Source organism: Callospermophilus lateralis, chromosome 5, assembly GCF_048772815.1.
Source record: "Callospermophilus lateralis isolate mCalLat2 chromosome 5, mCalLat2.hap1, whole genome shotgun sequence".
Classification (NCBI taxonomy): Eukaryota; Metazoa; Chordata; class Mammalia; order Rodentia; family Sciuridae; genus Callospermophilus; species Callospermophilus lateralis.
The window spans coordinates 153,350,187-153,370,163 of record NC_135309.1 but is presented as its reverse complement, the minus strand read 5'-3'; the positions used below and the strand labels follow the sequence as shown (position 1 = coordinate 153,370,163).

Genomic DNA, 19,977 nt, shown 5'->3' with positions numbered 1-19,977 from the left:
TTAACTTCCTCACCTCCTCCTCACAGGCCCTTATCTCCAAATATAGTCACATTGGGGTTTGGGCTTCAACATGAATTTGAGTAGGGAGACACACAATTCAGTCTATAGCAGACACTTAGGTACTAGCGGCATGAAATTCCATTTTAGAAGATAGTTACAGTCATCTGATCCTTGATAAAGGTAACAAAACCATACTTTGGAGAAAGGATAGGCTTCTTAGCAAATGGTGCTAAGCTTGAGCACAGTACATGAACCTAGGAAACTAGAAATAATAAACTAAAAAGTACCTTACTCTGAATACTTTAGAAATTGATGTGTGAAATACACTTGAAATCTATTTTTTATTGCTGTGGCATTGGGAAATTCCATCAGGTATAAATATAGGGTATTTGACTTTACTGTGAAATACAAGTTTACGGTATTGAAAGAAAGGGGCTGTGCATCCTACTTGTATTAAGTTCCTTAGAGAGAATTAAAAAATGAGAACATTGTAATGGTTCGGCAGGTTTGTTTTTGAACAGTTATTACAAATAAGGCTGGAATGTTCAACGAAAAGGAACTTAGAGTCTTTCCTACATTAACTATTCTAGGCAATGCCATAGAAGTAGATATACTAGTTCAAGGTGATTACAAATATGTTACCAAGTATTTACAGATTATCATGCCATCATATTACCTTTAGATCTAATATTTGATTCAAGGAGGAAGCTATGAACTAACTGGAACTGTCTATAGTGGTGTTTTTATATAGACTTTTATGTAAGCTTGTAACTTTTTATGTTTTTATTTATTCATCTTGACATAAGAATAAGCCCAATTAGGGTTTTTTTTTTTGCTTATGTGTATTTAAAAATGTTTAAAATTTGTTCTAATTAGTTATACATGACAGTACAATGAATTTTGACACATCATATATAAATGGAGTATAACTTCTCTTTCTTCTGGTTGTACTTGATGTAGAATTCTACAGGTCGTGTAATCATATATACACATAGGACAGTAATGTCTGATTCATTCTACTGTCATTCCTACCTCCCCAATTAAGGTTCTGACTTCCTAAGTTACATAGCTGTTAGGGGTACCAAGCCATCACTGGTTCAGCTCAGCAGCAGACACAGGCTTTGAATCTCTAGCACTTTTGTCTTCATGTTTTTTTTTTTTTTTTTGAGCAATTACTCTTTTGACTTGTCAGTTAAACTGAAAGGACAAGAGGCATATGTACGTTTTTCCCAAAAGTAGATTGCAATCTGCAGCTGCTGCCAGGCCACTCACTGTGTGGCTCTTCCTTCTCAGGGTGGAGGGACTTTGAGAAACCAAATAATCTGGCTGTTACTGCCCACCCTTGGCTTTTAAGGGTAGAAAATTCACATTAGGAACTGTTCAGAGAGAGTGCTTGGAACTAGGTTAATAAGAAAGGATGTAAAATTTACATACCTGTAACTAGAGGAAAGTGACAGCTTTGTGTCCAAAGGCTGAGGCACCATGTCCTTTGAAAACGTCATCTCACAGTCTCTACTTCCAGGCCCAGTGGCAGCAGAGCTGGCTGCCAAGTTGGGGAAGAAATGAAGAGATTGAGCTGGAAGTACAGATGGGAGAGAAGCAGAAGAGAGACAGAGAGCCCCCCTGCAGGGATGCAGGCTTGGGGCCGAGATATTTGCCAGCCTCTGAAGAGTCAAGGCCAAAGCCACTGCTTTGTATGTGACAGCAAACTGCACTGCTCAAACACAAGCCACTGGGGATATATTTTTTAATTTTTTAAAAAATTATTCCCCATTAAGGATAACTTTGGGAATTTTAAAGAATCAGTTTCAAATGGTACCACTGTCAATCTTTTGGTGTTAAATGCTCTCTAGACAGTTCTGTGCATAGGTTTTTGGTGTGTTTACATAATTGTTATTTTACTGCATATACAATTTTATGTCTCTTTTTTTTATGACTCTTTTGTACTTAACATATATTCATTCTTTTTCCATGTTAACAGTCTTAAAATGATAAAGAATAGGCTAGTTGTTACATGGGCTTTCTACTCATGACTCACTTTAAGAAACTCTAGTTTTTGACTCTGGTTTAACATACACAGCTCTCTAATAGTTTAGTTTTCTAATGTCAGTGAAAATGAGCATATTAAGTATGTTAAAAACTCACACCTCTATATTTATTATATATTCTGTAAAACACACAGTACAAATTTGATAAGAATATCCACATATTATGTATATATAAACATACCCACAGTAAAATAGTTGAAAGATGAAATAACATTTAGTTTTTAACTCAAGTACAGATAAGAATAATATGGGTGAATATTGTTTGGTTTCCAAGAATTTTGGAAATTCTTGGTTTAACTATTTTTGAAATGGTGATTTGACTTTGATTTTTAAATGTAAAAGGCTTTTTAAAGTATATTTTAGTGGTTCTAATTAGTTATACATGACAGTAGAATGCATTTTGACATAACGTACATAAATGGAATATAACTTCTCATTCATCCGGTTGTATTTTAAAATTTTTTTAGGAGTAAAAGTTTATTTGGGGGCTCATGGTTTCAGAGGTCTCAATCCACAGACAGCAGGCTCGATTCCGTGTGGCTCAAGATGAGGCAGGACATCATGGCTCATATGATATCAGGAAGCAGAGAGAGAGAGAGAGAGAGAGACACAGACTCCACTGGCCAGATACTAAATGTATACCCCAAAGCCACACCCCCAGTGCCTACCTCCTCCAGCCACACAGTATTAGCCTTCACTTACCACTCAGTTAATCCATTCAGGGGATTAATTCACTGATTGGGTTAAGAGTCAAATCCAATAATTTCTCCTCTGAACCTTGCATTATCTCCACATGTGAGTTTTTGGGGGATTTACATAAAAAAGGAGAAGACCATACAAAGTTTCCATATATTTTGTATCCAATTTCTTCAATTACATCTTTTTTTTTTTTTTTTTTTTGTACTGGGGAATTAACTCAGGGATTTTTAACGGCTAAACCACATCCCCAGTCCTTTTAGTTTTTATTTTGAGACAGGGTCTCAGTAAGTTGCTTAGGGCCTTCCTTGCTAAGTTGCTGGCCTCCAACTTGGGATCTTCTGCCTCAACCTCAGTCATTGGGGTTACAGGAATGGGCTACCATGCCCAGCTCTCAATGATATCTTAATTAGTATGGCACATTTAATGAACCAGTATCCACACATTATGTTACATTAGTTATAATAATAATTAAAATCTATGGTTTATTCAGATTTCCTTTGTTTAACCTAATGTCCTTTTCTATTCAGGATACTGCTGAACAGAAATATAATATAACAACATCATGTTATATTAGTTGTCAGGTCTCTTTAGGCTTCTCTTGACTGAGACAGTTTCTCAGACTTTGTTGTTGATGATCTTGACAATTTTGGAGAGTACTGGTCAGGTATATTACAGGATGTCCCGCTAGTGGAATTGTCTGGTTGTTTTCCTCCATAATTTGTCTGGATTTAATGGGTTTTGGAAAAAAAAAAGCACAGAAGTACAGTTCCATTTTCATCAGATCATTTCATGATTCATCACTGACGTCAGGCCACATGGTGGCTTGGTGCCCGTAGTTAAGCATCCAGTCTTTACCAAAAGCAGAGTAGTTTTCCACAGAGGATGGTGGGGCTTATTTCACTGAGAGAGAAGTCTCCTGAAATTCTGAAGATTTTCCACACTCTGACAAGTAAATATATTACCAAAAAGTCCAGAGTGGTTGCTACTTTCTGCTTACCAGGACTAATCAGCATATCAAAGTAACAGACTAATGTGAGGTTCTTTCTAAAGGGAAGGTGAATGAGGCTGCTATGAGCTAAATTAGGGACCCAGAGTTGAGGGCCTGGGGCTGGGTTGTAGCTCAGCGGTAGAGCGCTCACCTAGCACATGTGAGACCCTGGGTTGGATCCTCTGCACCACATAAAAATAAATAAAATAAAGAGTTTAAAAAACCAAAACAACAACAACAACAAAAAAAACCAAACCCTGGCTATGTTCCAGGTAGCCATGAACTGGGGGGAAGTGTCACTCTTCAACCCACTACAAAATCATACTCTTGGGCTGGTGTTGTGGCTCAGCATTAGAGTGCTCGCCTTTCACGTGTGAGGCGCTAGGTTCAATCCTCAGCATCACATAAAAATAAATAAATAAAATAAAGGTATTGTGCCCAACTATAACTAAAAACAAAACAACAAACAACAATAACAAAATCACTCTTAAAATCTGAAAGAAATATGTGTAGCATATATATGGACATAATACTTTTATTTTTATGTGGGGCTGAGGGTTGAATCCAGTGCCTCACGTGTGCTAGGTAAGTTCTCTACCATTGAGCCACAACCCCAGCCTAGTTTTTTGCATTCTTGCCGGTTGGAAGTTCATTCCTTCTGGTTGTTTTTTCCAACAGGTATCGAGGAAAAAAAACATCTAGCAGATAAATAGCTGCATACTCAGTACCAGGAGATGTATTGATTTGTTCTAGCAATAAAATCACGTTTTCAATAAAGTAGTGCACCTGTAGCAATGAGATTGAAATATGAGACTCCAGTGTCATTTTTCTAGGACTTATGTTCCAAATAGACAAGCTGTAAAGCAATGTGGCATCATCATCTCTTCAAGTCTTTGACAATCCAAGAATGTGATATTGTTTTTGGTTTACATATCACCCAATAAGAATTTATAGTGCTGGTATATTTCTTTTCTAGGGACACAATAATCTATTAGCCAATGACCTCACTCATCCATCTCTATGAGTAAGATGACACTGTTTTGGCTCTGCTGGCCATTACAGTAACCATGCCTACTTTTTGGCAACTAAGTGCCACTCCTTGGTTGCTCCCACTCTGGGACCCCATTATCCCCATCACATTTAGGAATCCCAGTTTGATGGCTACAGTGGCAAATGCAAGATATCATTGCAGAGAAAAGTAATCTTAGATATTTTCAAGGATTCTGGGGCTTCCCGAACAAATTTATTTCTCAAAATCAAGGGGAAGTAGGTCCTACATAATAACCAAAAACACACCTCCTCCCTAAGCCTTTGGATACTTTCATGTAGTCTTCCTAGGCAGTTCTGGCACTTTTACTTTGTCGTGTAGGCGCTTTTGGATGGATGGAGGTCACATGAACAATGGGGTTTTCATTCAGATCCTTTTCACAGTGGGCCCAGTGGGTCTCCAAGCCCATCCCATGGTTATTTTCCCAGTTTGACAAGCATAATAGGAGAAGACACACTCAGCATATAAACACACTGTTAATACTTTTTCTAACCCTTTGAGATGAAACCTCAAACCCGGAATCTCTGCTTGGTGGATCCACATAAATTAACTTGGACTAATACAATTTTATTACCTTTCTACCTTGAGCCTTACATGTTTCCTGGGGTTGCCATAAAAAAAGTACAACAAACTGGGTGGCTGACACAACAGAAATTTATTCTCTCACAGTTTGAGGCTGGAAGTCTGAAATCATATTATTAGGAGGTCCAAGCTTCTTCAGAAGGCTCTTTGGAATAAACCTTCCTTGCCTCTTAGCTTCTAGTGGTTCCCAGCATTCCTTGACTTATAGCTGCTTCACTCCATTTTCTGCTCCCTTCTCTACTTGGTCTTAATTCCCTCATTCTGTCTACATCATTTGACTATGAGGCCTCTAAGGACACTAGTCATTAGATTTAGGGCCCATTCTAATCAAGTATGACCTTAAGTACATCTGCAAAGACCTTATTTCCAAGGAAAATCACATTGTGAGGTTCCAGATAGCCATGAATTGTGTGTGTGTGGGGGAGGTGTCACTCTTCAACCCAATACAACATCACACCCTTAAAATTTGAAAGAAATATGTGTAACATTCTTTTATATGTTCTGAATTTTCTAGCATGCATATTTGTCACTTTTTCAAGTAAAAGTAAAGGAGAAACAACACCCCAGAGTTCTCTGCCCCAAAATGCAAATATTCTTTCCGTATAATTTTATCCTGTGCCCAACATCTCCCAGTCTTGATCGTCTCTGATGATGTCAGGATCAAACTCCTTAATTAACGTAACATGGCTTTTCATGATTTGGTCTTCAGAATCCTTCTTCCTGTTTCATAGTCCAATAAAATTCCCTGCGTCTACCGGTTCCGCCCCAGCCTCCGGCAGGTGTCTGAGCTGCCCCTGCCACACCATCCCTCCATGCTCTGGTACTGAGTTCTTGGAATGCCCCCGACTGCTCCTCTGTTTCTATACTACCTCTCCAGAGATGAAACACTTCATATTTTCACTTCATCTCTGAAATCTGACCTTTGCTTTTATTCTTCTTAAATGAAAATTTCCATATGAAAGAACACAACCCAAGAACACATAGTGCTGCATGAAAGAACACAACCCAAGAACACATAGTGCTACATGAAAGAACACAACCCAAGAACACATAGTGCTATCCTTTCGCAACCGTGTCCAGATGGACAAGTTCTCCCTCCCCGCAACCGGCCCCGGAGCCAGCCACCAGCCTGTCCCGACAGCTCAGGCCAAAGCCCGCGGGAGGCCAGGGCGAGCCGCAGCACCTCCCGGTCAGCCCGCAGCTCTGGTCCAGATTCTTCCTCTTCACCCATCACAGGTGCCTCCCGTTTGGACCTAGTGTTCGCAGCCACCGGGAAAACGAACAGCAGCGACTTCACCGTGCGGGGTCAGAGCATGCGCAGCGGACCAGCGGGGCTGCGGCTCAGCTCTCGAATGCGCACGCGCAGAGGCCGCTGTCCCCAGGACGTCCCGCCTCCGGCCACGCCCCTTCACTAGGGGTCAAAGATCGCGGGGCCGGCCGCCGTGACGCGCGCGGAAGCGAGCCGGGACCTTCGGAAGCGGCCGGTAGTGCAGCGGTGGCGGCTGCGGCGGTGGCTGCCACGGAGGGGCGCCCCGGCAGCTGGGGCTCGGGATCGCTCCGAGCGGCTGAACCCCGTCCGCACCGCCTCCTCCTCCGTCGCTGCGGACGGCCGCATGAGTCGAGGGACCATGCCCCAGCCCGGAGCGTGGTCGGGCGCGAGCTGCGGCGAGACGCCGGCGCGGGAGGGCGGGAAGGCGGCGGCCGGCGGGCAGCCCCGGCCCGCGATGCGGTGCCCGGCCGAGCCGTGAGTGCGCGGGGCGAGGGCCGGGCGGCGGCGGGCCGGGTCCCCTGCGGAGGGCTGGTCTGGGCTCCTTCGGCGTCCTCACCGAGGAGGACACTCGGCCGGTGTCTGAGGACAGCGGCTTCCCGAGGGCCTTTCTCACAACCCTGGGCACCATCGTCTCCCTCCCCGCGCCCTGCCGTGGCGTCTCTAAAGTTGAGGAAACTCCAGAAATTTGGGGAAACGACCCCAAGAAGCGTCTTATTACCGGTTCCCCGTAGCCCTTTCCTCCAGCCCGGCGTGGGGAGGAAGTAAGGTCGCCCCTGTCTCAGCCACCGGAAGACAGCAGCGCGACACGTTTGCTCTTGGGAGGCAAGTCGCCGCTTGTCCCACCTGTTGGACAGCCTTTGGACGCAGTCTGACCCCTTGTCGTCTTACCCTGTAACGGCCTGGCTAGTTCTCCTGTCCCTTAAAACAACGCAAGTCAGTGTGGGTCGGAGCAGTTCCCTACCCAACTGTGAGAAAAATGGCAGGGGTATGAACTTGAGGCGCACTTTCTACACTGTAGAGAAGTAGGCCCATTTAAATGCCTTTGAACTTCTGAAATTGACGAAAGCACAGACAACCAATTTGATAGATATTTTTTAATTGGCTGGTAAATTAAATTGTAAAGCATGTTTAAATGCACCTTTAGAGCTCCTGTCTTAATCGCCTACAGAGGGGTTCTTTAGAAGCCTGCTATGTAGATAATGGTATTATAGAAACTCATTTGCATAGTGTTTTACAACGTGCTTTGGAGTATCTTGTTGAGCACTCAAGTGTGACTGTAATTATTCATTTAATGGGTTAATGGTCACTGGGAAAGATTTAGGGCAGGAGGTCTCAAACTCCAGAGGTAGGGAAGTAACTTAAGTTAGTACAATTGGCCAGGAGTTGTTCTTGGGGACCTGGATAGCTTATGTCTGTTTTGGGGGCTGCAGCCTATATAGTGTTAGATCTTCTGTATCTGAAGAATCCAGATATATTGGCTTTTGAGTGAAATATCCTCATTTTTAAAAGGAGGCACTTTCTATTTTTTCCTTTTAAATTTCAAACCACTGTAGATACCCTTGTGGTGGGTTGATGTGGTCTGTAATTATAAGTATTCTGTTTGGGATAAAGTCCTACTCCAGACCCTGCAGAGGCTTAAGTAGGGGCTCTCTCACCTCTGCCCCTTGCCTTGGTAAGTGCTGCTGTTGCAGCAGCTGCCCACCACTAGGCTACCACCACCCTGCTTTCACTTTCTGGCTTCCCTGGGGGACGCCCCCCCCCCCCTTGATGCCTTGCCTCTCAGGTGTTGTACCTCTCAGTCTTCAACTGAGCAGTGTCACACTCCCTTAGAGATGCAGAAACTTGAAACCAGACTCCTGTTTCCAAAAGTACCCATAGTTATTTGGCAGGTTTTCTGATGGATGTGGTTCTCAGAGTTAGCACCTGGGGAAATGGGCCACAGTGGGAAGGAACTCTTCTCTGAGGAAAAGGTTAGGACACAGATGCCCTTTTCATTTCTCAGTAGACTTAAAGCTGAAAGGAATAATAATAATAATAAAAAAAACCTAGCTTAGGTTTGTCATTATACACATTAAGGAGCAGTTACAGACTCCTTAGATGCAGCTTGGCATTGTCAGAGCCATGGATCCCTGATGCTTTGGCAGGCATCTACCCCACCTCTTCCTGACTTCCTTAGCAAAACCAGGCAGAGGTAAATGATTATAATGACAGCAAGCTTCAGCCCCCATTCCCCCAGAATAGATGTTCTGGTTGTGTTTTCATTAGCATCTTAATATCTTTTTTTCTCTTTGCTTTTTGTTGCCTTTTATTATCTCATTCCCGTTTAACTCATCAATGGGAGAAATAGGGAGGTGAGTATAACTTTCAGATGTCAACTTTTGAACATCTTAAGTTTTGGACTTTCTATACCGTTTCATCTTTCTGAATCAGCAGTATGTAGACTTGCATGTAAATTCCTACTTGATTAGTAGTTCCAGTGTAAACTTAGTGTAGGGCCCTTTTAAAATCTTTTTGGTCATTGGAACCAAGCCTTTTCTTTCCACTCAGATAAGTCAAAGTGTTTGCACTGGGAACAATTAAATATAATAAACTTGCAAATGTTTTGAGATATTCCATAGAGTCATTTTTAGCATATTTAGTGAAAAGTAGTTATGAATACAATTCATGACCCACCATCTACAGCTGATTTATATATTTAGGATATGACTCTTTGGAGGGTGTGAGGGATGGCTCATTTCCTAGCAGCATAGGTAACTTTTCCAATAAGCTCACTGCATTTCACAAGGGTGAGAGGTGGGCATGTAAACCATATGAATAAGCTGCTTTCTAAATGTCATTGCAGTTTTTCTTTTTCTTTTTTCCTTTTTGAAAATTGACTCATTTGAGAGCTGTTGGTTGGCATCTCCTGGACAACCCCCAAGATGGCTCAGAGGGTACTTTAGGGTTCCATTTGAAGAGGTCTTCAACAGTCCCTTAGACCATTAATGGACTTTCTGGAAGTTCCTGCTGCTCTCGTTAGCCAGGTCTCTGTTCTTTCTCCGGCTTATCCCACCACCAACATTTGACTCTTGTGTCTGCCTTTTGCTCTTAACTCAGCTAAGCCACACTGTGGTTCTTGAGAACATGGTTGATATCCAGACCAGAAATATTTAGGGAATTGAGAACAGAGACTACTCCATGTCCCTTCTTACGTTCTGTGAGGGCGGGACAGGGTTCGAATCAGGGATTCATGGGCTGGCTATGTTGAGAAGCATACTGTCTGTGAAGCCCTAAGAAATTGAAGGCAAAATTTGTAAATGTTTCTGGCCCAAGGTTTCATTTAAAACTAGATTCTTAAAGGGGCTGTGAGCTCTGCTTCCTCACCACCAAGCATTAAACCGCTGGTCTGTGTTCTCCTTTCACCTTGTGTGGGTCGAATGAGGTAAATGTGGTAGGGTAACAACTATCACCTCTCACTCCCTCCACCTAATGAAGAACCTGCTTTAGGGATCAGAGCTAGGATGTCTCTAAGAATCAAAACTCATTGTTGAGGGTGGCTGCTTTGTCCTCATATGCCTCTGGAAGTCACACAGGACAGCTTGAGCCTGTCATGGGAAGTCCACTTGCAGAAGAGGGGTGGAATTTTGGCCTCGGTGCTGGTACTTCCCTGCATTTGATGTGATGGTCACCCTTTTCTGCAACCACTAAGTGGTGGAAAAAGGTTGGTTTAAGTGGTCTTTGCTTCTCCTGTGCCTGTGTGGGAAGGTATGTCACATTGGTTGGCTATGTTTCACTACCTGACCCTTTAGTCTAGGACAGGCCAAGTTAATGCAGGACTGGAATTCAGAGGGCTGAAAAAGCTAAACTCAATTCTTTTAGATAACCAAGGCATCTTGGTGCAAAGGTTCATACTGGTGAGTGATTAGGATGCTGTCTTAGTAGCTTTGTGTAGACTTTAGAGTTGTTTTTCATGTTACATGTTTAGTTGAATCAAATTGAAAAATTGGCTTCACAGGATTGTCTTTTGCTTCACTGAGCTCTGCTTTTAATTTGCAGGTTTTCTTGGAAATAGTATAATTTTGTCTTTATAATAGTGAGCATTATAAAATAAGTCTTCAAAAGTTTGTGTGGTGGTCTTTGAACAGAGCAAGAGCAGTTATAATTTAGTATGCATTACCATGTAGCTTACTCAATTTGGTATATTGCCTTAATAGTAAGAATAAGATATTTAGCTTACTAGAAAATTTGCAAATTCTGTATAATGGGAACTTTAAAAAATATAATGTCATGATGCTATACTCAGAATTTTCTAACTAGGAATTATTTGCGTTTGGTTTTAAAATTTAATCTAACAATGTAATTGTGACTTGTAAGCCAGGAAATTGGGTCATCTAAGACTTTTATCTTACTTTCCTCTACCACTTTTCCTACTATGTTTTCTAAAAGAAAACTTTTTGTTGTGGTGATCATCTGAATCTTTAGGCTTCATTGGCCTCTTTTCTGCCATGGTGGATACCTCCCACTCCCACCCCAATACTTATGCAAAAAAAAAAAAAAAAACCTGCCAGATTTCTGAAATTGTTCAGCGTTTATGAATTTATCTTATCTTGTTGTATCCCTTTTCCTTTCATTGCTTCACTGTCTTTCCTTTCTATAACACAAATTCAAACTAAACCTCTATTTCAGATTTCCAGCTTTACATATAATTTTATTTTGTAATTATTTTCAGCTTTAATATTTTGATACTTAAACTAAAGCAAAAGTTTGAATTAAGTATTTTTAAAATTAATTTTATCTTCCATTCTTGTTAGCCTTATATTAGATGGATAATTACTTCATTATGGCTGTTGAGTTCCTTCCTTTCTGTTGATTGGATTTTATTACTTGAATTTAAAAGTTATCCTTTTTTGCTGGGCATGATAGGGCACTCCTGTAATCCCAGTGGCTTGGGAGCCTGAGGCAGGAAGATCACAAGTTCAAAGCCAGCCTCAGCAATTTAGTGAGTCCCTAAGCAACTTAGTGAAACCCTGTCTCAAAATAAAACATGAAAAGGGCTGGGGATGTGGTTCAGTGGTTAGGCATCCCCGAATTCAATCCCTGATACCAAAAACAACAATAACAAAAAAACCTTATTCTTTCTCCAAGGAGATAAAACTTGGGGATAATTTTTTAAAGATCATATTACAATTTCCATACTGTTTGGTGACCAAGGAAGTTAGTTATATTCTTACACAGGATCTGAGTTAAATCCAGTTGTGGCTAAAATAATTTGCATATACTCTGGGCCTTGTATTCATCAGTTTTTGATTTGCTTCTTTTGAATACTGTGTCCCGAATCACTGCTTTTTGTTTCCAAAAATCTCCCTTTCTGTTCTGTCTTCTCTTTGCATTTAGTTATCCTGTTCTGTTTCCTTTCATTTTCTTCCTGTTGGCCTTTGTAGGAATTGTTGGGGTGTACAGTAAGGTGCTTGTTTAGAAAATCTCCTCTGGGCACTGATGTTGTGATTGCATTTTTTGTTATTTTGTAGATTAAAAAGGAGGAGGACCAAAGCGGAGCCAGATGTGCGTGCAGATTAGCCACAGAACTTGTTTGAAGTCTGTAGAAGGAAGACCTAGAAGAGGAATCGTGTTGATTTTATAGCTCTCCTCTAGTCTTTCATTTTGAAGATGAGAAAACTAGGGCAAGATTGGGGAAGTGCCTTCCCCTAAGACATATTTCTGATAATGATATTTAGAAAGTGATTCACTTAAATGATTCTTCCAGAGGATCAGTGTTTCTTTTTTATCAGAGTTTCTCTGATACAACTAGCAAGGGGGCAGAAAAATGTTAAATATTCAAGGAAAGAATGAACATGTTTTGGTCATTTTTTTGTTTTAGATCTTGTGAATCAGGTTTCTGTTTGCTTTTAACTCTGGAATAGGCTCCGGGAGTGATGTTACATTTTTCTCTTGAAATCTCACTGGAGTCAGAATACAAGGAAAGTACCCTTTCCATAATATTTGTTCCCTCACCCTCAAAACCTTAAACAACACACACATACACACATTTATTTCTAGAGGAAAAAAATGGAATAAAAAATGATCATTGGGCAAATTGCTTATTAATATTCTGCACCAGTGAATGTATGAGGATTAATAAGAATAGCTAACTTTTTTGAGTACTAATTATTTTACATGTTTTTACTCCTCACAACAGTCCTTTGAAGTGAATTCTCTTACTATCCTTTTTTATAGGAGGTTAAACTTGGACACTAAAAGGTGGAGTTACCCCAGTAATCACTGTACATACAGATGGAATGAAGGATGGTTCAACTTGTGACAGTCTGATTCCTAGGTCCTCACTCCATCCATTGCTCTCTGCAGAAGGCTGACATGGCTAAGAGGCAGGTCAGGCGTATGAACTGTTCAAGAAGAGAGAACCCCTGGAGCAGATCATAGGTTTAAAAGTGCAGGGTGCAGGCTGAGGTTGTGGCTCAGTGGCAGAGTGCTTGCCTAGATTGTCTGAGGCACTGGGTTTGCTTCTCAGCACCACATACAAATAAATAAAAAATAAAGGTCCATCAACAACTATTAAAAAAAAAAAAGTGCAGGGTGGTGTTGGTCAAGTGTTTGGAGTGAAGGGAGCATAGTGCCTAGTGGGGTAATGGAGTCCAGGCTAGAATAGAGTGGAGGATGAAGTGCAGATTTTGACATTGTCCCCCCAGTGTTTGAGAACCATTGAATGATTTCAGCAGAGGCAGGTTAGACTCCCACTTCTGTCCACCTCTCCTAGCATCTCTTCTGTCCCTCTTTTCTCCTCAGCTGTACTAGGTGGTTGGGGCATCTTAGTCATTCATTTACATTTTTTAGCTTGCTACGACCTCCTTCCTGCCTTTCATTGTGCCTGGAGTGCCACCTGCCACCGGCTTGTGTGGGGATGGCATGTGCTATGGTTGTGAGGAAGTTGGGGGTCTGAGTGTTCCTTATGTGGGTGTCAGCCAGTCTCCTTGTTTTTAGCTTAGTGTGTTCTCCATACCCTCAGAAGGACTTTAGGGACTCCAGTTTCAGAGTTTTTCTGGGGTTCTGTCCTGTTTACTAGCTTGCTTTCCACAGATATCTGCTTTTCAACACTTTGGGCTTTCACATGTCTTCTGCTTTCAGCAAAGATGGAGTTGGTGTTTCTATATCCTTTGTCATTTTGGGTGTTCAGCTGAGAATCTTGAGGGAGATAGCGGACATTAAACCAGGGGTCTTCATTTTTTCTATTATGTTCTTCATTGTTTCTAGTACCTAGTGGAATTATGTCCCTTTCTAGTACTTAGTAGATTCTTTTAGTTTACCAGAGAGACTAGAGACACTTCAGGAAGCTGTTATGTGAGTAAAAAGTCCATAGTAGTAGTAGTAAAGTGAAAGCATGTGGAACACTACAGAACATAGGTGGCTGGTTGAATGTGGGATTTAGGGAGCAGGAGGAACCTCAAGGGGGATTGTTAGCTTTGAAGACTGTAATTGATGTTCTCCTATCACTAGTTTTAGAGTAGCTATTGTTATATTTACTTGTGACATGTTACAAAGGTTGGTAATTCGCCTGCATGCTTATATTAGCACTCTTCCCATCCTAAGAACTTGAGAGAATCATTTTGAAAGTTTCACTGATAAGATGCATGCTAAGATGCCTAGATGTACATCTGAGACATTAATAGACATTAATTGGAATGGCCTTAGGACCATGTTGCTGGTGAGTGATGTACATTATAAGAAATTCTGAAGTAGAAGACAGTGGTGAGATAGAAACATGAGCATCTAAGATATAGAACCCATATTTGATCAGATTGCTACTATGTAATGTGAGAAGAGTTAAGCTTTTGGTGTCCCATGCATTTTGTAAGCAGCTGTAGATTGTGATATACCAGAATACATCAGTGCAACAAGTGTTTTGAAAATGTCTACTTTGGTGTGATTTCAGCGAGGAGGACATGTACCGTGCTGCAGATGAAATAGAGAAGGAGAAAGAATTGCTTATACATGAAAGAGGGGCATCAGGTATGTTTGGAATTGTTTTATTTATTAGAGTCCTTACTGTTTATACTAGAACATGCAGTTAAATTGGTATAGCCATATTCATAAAATCTGGACATACACTTCCTAGGAAGTATTCTTACAAGTACGGTCTTACGTATACTGATTATTGTTGAGGTATGTATGTTTAGGGAAGACTGTTTCCTGAGGTTTCAAAATTTCAGTGCACGTATTCTCTCTGCATTCTTTATATTCATGTCATTTTTTTGTTCCTGTAGAGGATTATTTTAATCTCCTGAAACTACCTTCTCTTTTTTTATTTCATTACATTCCTAGGAGAGTTTGACTTTGAAATGGATTTTTCATTTCTAGTTGAAGCTACCTGTGCACATCTTTGCATGCAGATGGCCATGTAAATATGACTGACTAAAAAGAATGGTTACTGAATAAATAGTGCTAACTCTCTTGTTTTGTGATTTCACATCATCCATACTTCTTATCTGTCAGGCCTGCTCTTTTTACCTTCACTAGGGCCCTTTCCAAGGGAGAGATGCTCCTCCTAGCCCCTTTCACTGGTCCATGAAGACTTGGCCTGCAGGGCTGTAAGTGAAGTAGATCCTGTGCCAGCAGGCCTCATACAGAAGCCAAGTGGGGATACTCCTCAGATAATTCACAAGTGGCATTTTCTCTTTCATTACCTGTGCAATTCAGGTGTTCTATTGGTTTGTTTTCAGAACTGGCTTCTGCTTATTTTATTTTATTTTTAACAAAGCATTATCATTGTAATTAGGAACACATGATACACAGTAGGATAATTTTAAAATTGTTGCATTATAATTATCCATAATGGGATTTGATGTTACATATTTGTACATGCACTCAATATAATTTGGTCATATGGTTCCCTAGTATCTCTTTTTTCCCTCTCTTTCTCCTCTTCCCTGGTTCTTTTCCCTACTGTACTGGTTTCCCTTCTGTTTTCATGAGAACCCCTCCCTCCTTTTCCTATTTGTTTCTCGCTAGCTTCCAAATATGAGAGAAAACATGGATTCTTGACTTTCTGAGTTTGGCTTAGTTTGGTCTCAAGTTTGTATTTTCCTGAAAATGACATAATTTCATTCTTCTTTATGGCTGAGTAAAATTCCATTGTGTATATATACCACATTTTCTTTATTCATTCATCTGTTAATGGACACCTAAGATGGTTCCATAATCTGCCTATTGTGAATTGTGCATCTATAAATATGAGTATGCATGTATCTCTCTAGTATGCTGATTTCCATTTTTTTTTTTTTTTTAAGGATAAATATCAAGGAGTGGTACAGCTGAGTCATGGTGGTTTCATGATTCCAGTCCTAGTCTTTTTAGAACCTCCATGCTGATTTCCATGGTGGCTGTACTTATTTATAATCTTACCAATAATATAGAAGTGTTCCTTTTCCATTACATTCTCCCCAGCACTTATTGCTTGTATTATTTGTGTATGTGTGTTTGTGTTTTGTGGTGCTGGGGATTGAATCCAGGGGTCCTGTACCTCCGAGCTACATTTTTCCCTTTTTAAAAATTATATATTTAGGACAGAGTTTTGCTAAGTTGCTGAGGTTGGCCTCTAATTTGCATACTTATCCCTCAGCCCCCCTAGTCACTGGGACTTTGCCTATCTGTTGTTTGTGTTCTTTGTGACTACAATTCTAACCGGAAAGAGATGATATGTCAGTGTACTTTTGATTTGAATTTTCCTAATGGCTAAAGATGTTGAACATTTTTTTATGTATTTGTTGACTGTGTTTCTTCTTTTAAGAAGTAAGTAGTTAGTTAATTTGCCCACCTATTGATTGGATTTTTTTTTTTTTTAAAATGATGCTGTTTGAGTTCTTTATATATTCTGGATAAAATCCTCAGAAGAATAGCTGGCAAAGACCTTCTCACATTCTGTAGGTTCTCTGATGACTCTCTCTCTCTCTCTCTTTTTTTTTTTTTTTAACATTTTTTTGGTTGTTAATAGACCTTTATTTTATTTATTTATATGTGGGCAGAGAATTGAACCCAGTGCCTCACACATGCCAGGTGAATGTGCTACCGCTCAGCCCCAGCCCCAGCCCCTCCCTTGACACTCTTTTTTTTTTTTTTTTTTTTTAAAGAAAGAGAGAGAGGAGAGAGAGGGAGAGAGAATTTTTTTTTTAGTATTTGGTGGACACAACATCTTTGTCTGTATGTGGTGCTGAGGATCGAACCCAGGCCGCATGCATGCCAGGCGAGCGCGCTACCGCTTGAGCCACATCCCCTGCCCTCCCTTGACACTCTCAATTGTTCCTTTTACTGTGCAGAAGCTTTAATTTGATGCCATTCCATATATTAATTCTTGGTATTATTTTCTGAGCTTTAGAAGTTTTATTGAGGAAGTCATTGCCTGTACCTGTATGTTGTAGTGTTGACCCTGCATTTTCTTCTAGCGGTTGCATAGTTTCTGTTCTAATTCTTAGGCATTTGACCCATTTTGAGTTGACTTTTGTGCAGGGTGAGAGATGGGGATCACGTCTCATTCTTCTACATGTGGATAATCAGTTTTCCCAGCATCATTTGTTAAAAATGTCTTTTTTACTGATGCTTTTGGTGCCTTTGTCAAGCATTCTGTGACTCTGTCTGTGTGGGTTTGTCTCTGTGTCTTCTATTCTGTACCATTGGTCTGTATATCTGTTTTTAATGTCAGTACCATGCAGTTTCTGTTACTATAGCTCTGTGGTATAATTTGAATTTGGGGATTGTGATGCCTTCAGCAATTTTTTTTTTTTTTTACTTAGAATTGCTTTGGCTGTTTGGGGGTCTTTTATTCTTCCAAATGAATTTTAGGACTGTTTTTTATAGTTTAGTGAAGAACATCATTGGTATTTTGATGGGGATTGCACTGAATCTAAATATTGCTTTTGGTAATATGACCATTTAAATAGTATTTATTCTACCTATCCATGAACATGGGAGGTTTTCCCATCTCCCAGTGTTTTCTTCACTTTCTTTCTATAGAGTTCTATAATTTTTATTGTAGAGATATTTAAGTATTTCATTTTGTTTTGAGTCTGTACACAGTAGGGTTTTTGATAATTTCTGAGTCTTCCTCCTAAGAAGTTGGTGACTCTTCCCTGTAGTCAAAGGAGATGTTTTTTGAAGTGGTCCTAGCTTGTTCTTGGTACTCATAAGACTTCAGAGGATGGATGCAGAGTCCTTTTAGCCATATTTTTAAGCAAGATGCATAGTCAGCTAGTGTTTTCTCTTCCCCTTTCCAGGTTCTTTCTGTTATTGATCTCCACACAGTCATTCAAGCTTTTTAGTGGGTCTTGTAACTTCCAGCTTTAGTCTGGGAGTAAAATGGATCCCTTTATACTCCTTGCATCTCAGTTCTTCGGAGTTCATTGCTCTTCCTGAAATAACATCCTTCTGTAGTGCTTCCTCTCTTGAAGCAAAGCCCAGACTGAGCCAGAAAGTTTTCTTATCCTCTCCATTTCTTGTTGAAAACTCTTTACCTGGTATAGGGTTCGGCAAATTGTGGCTCACAGCTCAAACCTGACCTGCTATATGGTTTTTTATTTTATTTTATTTTATCTTATTTTTTTTTACTATCTGGTTTTATAGTGAAATTTTATTGAAAGTTTTTAGTGAACCTATTGCTTTTGTGTCTTTCATGCATGGTGAAGTTGTGTTGTACTGACAGAGACCTTATAGCCCTTAAAGCCTGGGTTATTTCCTTTCTGACCCATTCCAGAAAAACTTGGATATTCCTGTCCTAGTTCATGCTGAGAGTCCCAGCTGCCTGGAGGGTTTCAGTATTAATTTCTTACCTCTGAGTGTCTGAGTCTTATATTCGTCACTCATGTGGTAGTTGAGGAGCACACTTGCCACTCTGGTTTTCAGCTTTCCTTGTTTTTATTTGTTGCCATTAGAAATGTTCTTTCCTAGAAACACCAATCATAGTCTGTACAGTTTGCAGGTAAAGAAGGGGAGTGTGGTACTCAGTGAGCTGCTTGAGGTCTGGCACTGCCTTGTCCTTACCTCCAGCTCCTGGCCTAGTACATGGCATGAAGTAGCAGTTGGAGTCTTCCCCCCAACCCCACCATAGAACAATAGCCAAATGGGAATTCAGGTAACATTTTGGTGCTGCCAACTGTGCAGGTACCCCATTTTCCCAACCCTCACTCCCCATGTGTCCTGTATTGACATCAGATGGGTTGGTCTGCTCGCTTCAGTCCTGAAGTGGTTGGCCTGCCCCACTTGCCCAGAGGGACAGGTCTTGTCTTTGTGTGGGATGGAGGACAGCAATGGGGAGAGCAGGAAGGGAGACTGCCTAGGAGTGTGCACTCTGTAGTACCCCGGCTCTACATTTATAGTTGTTGTTTTTTGGGAAGGTGAGTGGAAAGACAGATGCATGAATTTAAAAGATGAAGCGTGTTTGCTAAGGATTGACTGTGCAGCACTGGTGTTGGTTGTCTACGGATACTATAACTAAGGAGTCTGTTTCACTTTTGAGCTAATCCTGGCATGTGCCACAGTTAACCATATCTGTTTATATGAATAAATATAATTTCCCTTTTTATGTAAAATCATTTTCTTTATAGAAGGATTCACAATGAGATTTTAAAAATAGACAGTTTTTAAAGTTTACTTAAAAAAATTGTTTTACTTAAACTGTAGGGGGGATGCTCCTTGATCATGTTGGCACCATCACACTCTGGCTTGTAAATGCCTGTGGTTTTTTGTTCTTCAGTAGTCTATAAGTCTGTTCAGGGTAGAACCTCTGTCTTTATTGCCTTTATATAGACAGTTCCTAGCTTGGTGCTTGGCACATGCTAGACACCTAGTGAATTGAGTTGAATGAAACAATTTTAATTTTTATGTAAAACTTCCTCAGGAGTAAATATGTTTTGAGGTACTTGTGGGTTTATGTCCTAAAATCATCATTAATATCTTCAATAACTTAAAAAGGAAATCAAGATGTACCTGAGAATTCCCCTCATTTTCTTCCTGAAAAATACATGTTAACTTATGTGTACTCATACACCACAAACTCAAACCCCAAACCTTTTATGTTAAGGAAAATCTAAAGACTTTTTTTTTTTTTAAACTTTTAACATTTGTATGATCATGAATTATATTTTTAATTTTGGGGAATGTGTATTTAGTCAAATGAGGTCTATGAATCAACTAATGGTTAGAGTTCCATTGTCTGGTTTATTGTCAACAAATAATACCCTTTTGGGATCAGGACAGGGTATAAATAAATACAGATAATTAAGTGATATTTTTGTTGTAGTATGTTATCTTTTTGCATAATGGATATAAAAAACTGAATCAAGGCTGTGGCTGTGGCTCAGTG

At 40.3% G+C, this 19,977-nt stretch overlaps 1 protein-coding gene across 3 annotated transcripts in view; it reads left to right on the top strand.

Moving 5' to 3' along the window:
• Window positions 1-6,830: 6,830 nt before the first annotated feature.
• The window catches only part of Otulin (OTU deubiquitinase with linear linkage specificity), a 46,462-nt gene continuing 33,315 nt past the window's right edge, over window positions 6,831-19,977 (top strand). For 2 of the 3 annotated variants that reach the window (XM_076857457.2, XM_076857455.2), the window contains exons 1-2: window positions 6,831-7,109; window positions 14,560-14,636. In XM_076857457.2, the coding sequence (XP_076713572.2) occupies window positions 6,979-7,109; window positions 14,560-14,636 (208 nt within the window). In that variant the 5' untranslated portion in view covers window positions 6,831-6,978. The remainder of the gene's footprint in view (window positions 7,110-14,559; window positions 14,637-19,977) is intronic. The other variant, XM_076857458.2, reaches the window with a different exon arrangement.